The sequence below is a fragment of the Cupressus sempervirens genome, chromosome 3 (assembly GCF_028749045.1).
Source record: "Cupressus sempervirens isolate cs-2001-9-10 chromosome 3, ASM2874904v1, whole genome shotgun sequence".
NCBI classification, from domain to species: Eukaryota; Viridiplantae; Streptophyta; class Pinopsida; order Cupressales; family Cupressaceae; genus Cupressus; species Cupressus sempervirens.
This window is the reverse complement of record NC_143120.1, coordinates 971,713,910-971,719,936: the sequence shown is the minus strand read 5'-3', so window position 1 is coordinate 971,719,936 and position 6,027 is coordinate 971,713,910. Positions and strand designations below refer to the sequence as shown.

General features: G+C 36.4%; 1 protein-coding gene across 2 annotated transcripts; it reads left to right on the top strand.

Moving 5' to 3' along the window:
- The first annotated feature begins 1,813 nt into the window (after positions 1-1,813).
- Positions 1,814-4,532, top strand: LOC149569983 (smr (Small MutS Related) domain-containing protein). Of its 2 annotated transcripts, XM_089822641.1 has the most exons (4): positions 1,814-3,069; positions 3,277-3,656; positions 3,948-4,017; positions 4,239-4,532. In XM_089822641.1, the coding sequence occupies exons 1-4, from the start codon at positions 2,312-2,314 to the stop codon at positions 4,300-4,302; spliced, it is 1,272 nt and encodes a 423-aa protein (XP_089678767.1). In that variant the 5' UTR covers positions 1,814-2,311; the 3' UTR covers positions 4,303-4,532. The 2 variants fall into 2 exon arrangements, with proteins under 2 accessions (XP_089678767.1, XP_089678768.1); XM_089822642.1 differs by lacking the exon at positions 3,948-4,017.
- The last annotated feature ends 1,495 nt before the right edge of the window (positions 4,533-6,027 follow it).

The window sequence follows — 6,027 nt, the reverse complement described above, 5'->3', positions numbered from 1 at the left end:
CCATCTATATGAATGATGAGAAGATTGTATCCCACTTATTTTTTCTTCATCCCTTCTCTAGAGAAATATGGCACAAGTGGTGGAAGGCATGGCATCATGGTTGCATCCATACCATGTCTCTTATTGAATTTTGGGAAAGCCTTGGTAGAGCCCCTACAGAAACTACTTTCCTTCAGGTGGCATGGGTTATTGGACCTACTTTCATTATATGGAATCTTTGGTTGGAGTGGAATCATAGGATTTTTGCAACTCCATTTTGGGGGTTACTAAACTGTGGCAGAAGATTCTGAGCAGGCTCCAGGAAACTATATATGCCAAGTGTGATATGTTTGAACATATTGACCTTAGAGATTATAGTATTGTGAGGAATTTGGGACTGGTGGATAAGGGAGTGAGCAACATAGGTGGTAAGATATCTCATTTGGTCAAGAGAAGGGTTTGCAGAGATGGGAGGTGGAGACCTCCCCTGGCTGGTACCCTAAAAATTAATACTAATGGCTCCTCTCGTGGGAAACTTGGGCAAGTAGGTATTGGGGGCATAGACAGAGGTAAGGATGGTGAAATTATCTTTTTTTTCTCTGTCTATAAAGGTGAGTATTCTAATAATTTGATGGAAGCCCTTGCTATTAAGACGACTATTGAGTGGGGTTGTTCTTTGGGAGAGAAGAGGATTATATGTGAGTCTGATCCTCATATTGTTGTGGATATGTTAAATAACCAAAATGTGGTTGATGTTAACTAGCAACTTAGCCTCTATTGTTAGAGAGATCTTGCATCTGAGTAATCATGTGGATTGTATCTCCTTTTGTCATATTCATAGGGAATGGAATGGAGTGGCTAATATTTTTAGCGAAATGGGCATCAGAGAATGGAGTTGGTTGGGATATTGCAGGAAGAGACATGCTTCCCACTGGTTACCTTGGGACTTTGGAGCAGTTAGTGGAAAATGGTAGGATTCAATAGTTGTGGTGGTTGTTTCTAGATTTGTTGGGCCTGGGGCTTATTGTATTACTTTTGATATGACTGAATAATTTTTTACCCCTTTTTTTCCAGTTTTTTTCCCTACCAATCAAAAAATAAGGATAATATATTGTAAAATCCAAAAATCAGAGAGATTCAACAATAAAATCAAATAGAAAACTCTAGCTCACCACACTAAAGCAACTATTTTGTTTTATGTTTTCTCATATTAAAAATTAATACTGATTGCATTGATTAGGAATTCAAGACTCTCTGGTTAAAGAAAAGGCCCCATTGTCTAAATTTAAAATACAACTAGAAAAAATAAGGCTAACTAATGAGAAAAAGGGAAAAAATAAAAATAAATTTAATAGGAAAATTACCTTAGACCATAGAACTAATGAATAATTTTACCAATTGTCTAAGCATAAATTATTGATAAAAAAAGATACTTAAAAACTATAGGTCCAGAGCATAAATTATTGATAAAAAATACTTAAAAACTATAGTCTCGACCGATAGATAAGGGGACTAGGAAAAAAAATTCAACGAATGCCTGTTCAGCAGAATTTATTAATCATTTAAAATTTATAAAACAGTTGTATTGTAGTTTTAAATTAATATTAAATACTAAATGAATATTTAATATTGTATGCTGCATAGACGCTTCCTTCCTGATAACCGAAGTGGGCATATGTCGGTAATCGTAACGGGAATAACCTGCTAATTAGTCAACAAAGTTTGTCAAAACCAGGGCTAATTTCTGTAAAAGGTTTTGATTCATTCAACAAATTGGTGTTTATGTTCAACGTCCCTTACCAATAAATCCGAGGGGAAATTTGATTCGCTACATATGCAATTCTGAGGAAATCTCCCGGCATGGGCGTAATTACATATGCATACTGTCCCTAATAAGATTACTGAGCAATTCACCCAAGTTCGTCTGCGGAACGACCCGGAGTCTAATAATCTTCGTTCGTGGGTGATATTTTTTCACCTGTCTTATTCTTTTTATTTGGAGCTTCCAGATTTTGTTAATGGATTCACAGACTTCACGCATCAAATCCAGCAAATCCGTAATTCAACAGCAGTCAAAAAGCTTCCAATTTTTCTTCTTGTTTTTTGGGTTGCGCGAGGTCTGGAAATTCGGCTCCGTGGGCTCGTTTCGATAGCGAGGTAAGCTATTTCGTTTTTCTGCAAATTTAACCGATACCCACTTCATTATCCTTTAATTGAGTCGACAGACTGTCAAATATTTTAGTCCCAATTATCTTAGCCCTAAATTACACAGTGGGTTTGGATCCGTATACCTGATCACGGTACATATAACCTAATTTTGAAGTAGCGACCCATGTCTGGCTGCCCCGCCGGTCCCATGAGGGCCAAGGGACCGAGAAAGGGTGCCAAGACTAAGACCGCAGGATGGGCTGCCTTTGATTTGCAGCAGAGGCTTAAGCAGGGGGAATTTGATAGCATTGACGCTGACCCTTTTCCTTCATTATTACCCAATTCTTCTTCTTCTAACCCTAATCATAGAGGCCTAACCACGGGATCTGATATTCGAGACAAACAGATGAATGCTGATATAACCGCTATTTGTTGTAAGGATATTAACTTAGTGCCTGTTAGGTCCCCTGATATCGTCAAAGCATCTGTTTCCGAGTCGGTTAATATGGTTGGACATTATCGAAGTACATCATTACCTGGTACTGATGTGCAGAACAGGATTGTGATAGATCAGGTTAATCAAAACCAGATCGCTATTGAGAGATTGAAGGTTTTGCACCCCTGGGCTGATAAGGGCTTGATAGAGGACGTTTTGATGGCTGCTGGTTATGATCATGAACAAGCCTTTGCTTCTTTGGAGTCAATGTTAGCTACAGATTCTTCAGAATTGCCTGATCTCTGTGAAGCTTTTGACAATGTCACTGTTAAGGAAGGTCCTGAAAATTGTGACATTACTTCTAAATGCTTTAGTCCAGAAGATGTGGAGGAAGCAGAAGGAAATATGTTAGTGGGGTTCACAGTGGTGGCTCCTCCTGAGCCAGAATGGGATGGAAATGATGATGTTTATTGGAAAAATCGGAAGGAGGGGTTGCGATTTTCCAGGTACTGAACTAGTAGGTTGAGATTGAGATCGATATCAAATATTAATCTTCTGCAATTTGATGTTTGAGTTTCCCATGTGTGTGTGTATGTCATTTACTGGGAAGTGTCAATCATTTAATGACCAAATTTAGTCTTTGAGTCTGCCACTTAATTTATAGGATTTTGTTTGAAACATTAGGCTGATGTTTTTGGATTCTTTTTGAGTAGGTCTGCAGGTCGACATTCAAAGAATGCTCAAAATGCATATCTTCGAGGTGATTACCACACTGCTAGGATTTTGTCAAATAAATCCCAGCAAGAGTACTTGGCTGCAGAGCAATTCAATGCCAAAGCAGCCAAAGAAATTCTTCGAATTAGAAATGAAAATAACAATGTTTGGAAGCTAGATCTGCATGGTCTCCATGCATTAGAAGCAGTGGATGCATTGGCGTCACGCTTGGAAATGATTGAGTACAATGTCCCAAAAGGCATTTCTCTCTCATCTAGTAGAAACATGCGCGAGAAAGGTAATTGCCATACAGACAAGCAAGCTACACCATTACTGGTGCCACCCATGTCAAGGCCATCTGAACTTGAGGTCATAACAGGTAACACTTTATTTTCTTGTACTTGACACTCACATCTGTCATTTGAGATTGGGATAAAATTTCATATGGATTATCCTTTAAATGGAATACACGACTAAATTTTTTTAAAGTAATAATACATTCAGTTTATATTTCATTTCTGCAGTAAGTTGTTTTGACCTGTAAGTAAAATAGAGTATGTATTCAACATGATCCTATCTTTTTTTATTTTCCTAGTTCTCCCTGCAAAATCTGCAATAAGGAATACATTTCTATAATGTTCTTATACCTGTTTATATATTCTTACCATAGGCTTAGGAACACACAGTCGTGGAGGTGCATCACTTCCGATAGCAATCAAAAACTTCCTTATTGATAGAGGGTATATTCTCATCCTGGCCTTTTCAGGCACCAATATGTACCTCCTTTTGAGTGTATTTGACTTATATGTAAAAGACTTGAGACTATTTAACACTAGTCTGGGTGCATATAAATTGCATGATAGCCACTACCGCCTTTTCATGACTTCAATGTTTTAAGAGATAGGCTATGAATGTCTAAGAAAATACTTAGTTATTACAGCATTTGTACTGGTTGTTGCAGATACAAATTCAGTGAAGCTAGAGCAGGGGTACTTGCTGTTCGCCCAAAGTTTCGGTACAGTTAGAACCACACTCTAGTTAGTGGGAAGGCCAACTGTGGCTTTTGAATATTAAAATGTATGTAACCATCTTAATCTCAGGGTTTGTGTTCCTGAGTTGCACATTTAACACACCCAATCGGTGTAAAATATTAATTTGGATTAATTTATTTCAGTTGAGAATCATCTGCTAAGGCAGTTTAACTTCCATCTGTATATTTAACTTGAAGCACAATAAAATCCATCATTATCTCTTACTTGTCACTCTTCTTCTGAAAATCATTGTTATCAATCAATCCGACCATTGGAAGATTGAAGCATACATTCATTTCTTTCTGTTTCGCGACTCTGTCCACTAGGCTTGTCATATATTTATCAGCTATATATGGTGGTCTGACCAACATGATTTTTTATTGCACCTCTTCACCCACAATGTTTATGATTCTTCCCTTAAATGCAAGAACTGAAAATGCCTATTATAAAAACAAATCATGATTATGATCTCCTTGATTTGATAAAACCGCTGTTGTGTTATGATTTTTCCCTCTTTATGCACCCCCCACAAAAAAATGTAAGAACTGAAATGCCTATTTTTCAGAATTCAGGTAAACATGATTACGATATCTTTGATTTGATCTTCAAGATTACAATCTCTTCAATTTGATCTTCGTGATTATGATGTCTTCAATTTGATCTTCTTGATTATGATTTTAAACATTTGTCAAGCTGTAGATAGTGAGATGCAAAGTTGGATGATTGTTGCCCGCTCGTGAAATAAGATTGTCTTGTATACTGTAAAGGTCAATACTTTGGTGTTTAATTTGACATATCTGTTTTTATTCAATGATTTATTTGTTTTTGTATTTTTTTCAAGTGTACCTGAGTCTATTTGTATGCTTGTTAAATGCTAGTATTTGTGTTGCCAATAAAATTATGCTCTTATGATATTGCAACTAAATTATATATGGGGTTAGGCTATAGAGTTTAGCTTCTTTCCTTGTGGTGGAGCTCAATATTTTATAAATATCTTCTACTTTTATTTGCTTTGATTAAAAGTGGATCTTATTGACTTATTCTTTGTGTTGCAAATTACTTATCATCTTCATACCCTAGGTTGGTTATATGGTTGTGATCAAATAAAGGAATTGCTTACTGCCTTTCTTTGTGTTTGCAAGAATTAATAATTTACCATCTAAATCTAAGGTGTTTGTCTCAAAATGCATTCCTATGGCTTACTCATCACATGACAATCCCTACCAATGGATCTTGGTTTTGATTTTCTTGAAATTCTGTGAGATGTGATTTTTTCATATATCGCTATAGCTACAACAATAGAGCATCAAGTATTGATATATACTGTAGTGATAACAACAAGTTCATTTTCAAAGTTGGGCGAGATATCGCTATAACATATAGTGATCAAGTTCAATGTTATGCGGAGAGGACATATTGTTAGTATAGTGATGAGCGATAAAAAGAAGTATATTGCTATGATTTTCAACGAGCATTGATAACCAAAGGAAAGGAGTTTGTGTTGCAGCAATTAGCGATAAGATTGGTTGATTGCTATGTGCTACAATGATAAAGCAATATGATAGCAACAAGGATCACTATTTGCTATAGCGATAGATCAAAGTTGATCGTGGATCGCACTTGGATAAATATGAACATAGCAATAAGCAATGGGCATTTGCATATCATTATGTACTATAGCGATAGGGTGAAAACTTGCCACAAAGATTAAGCTTGTGA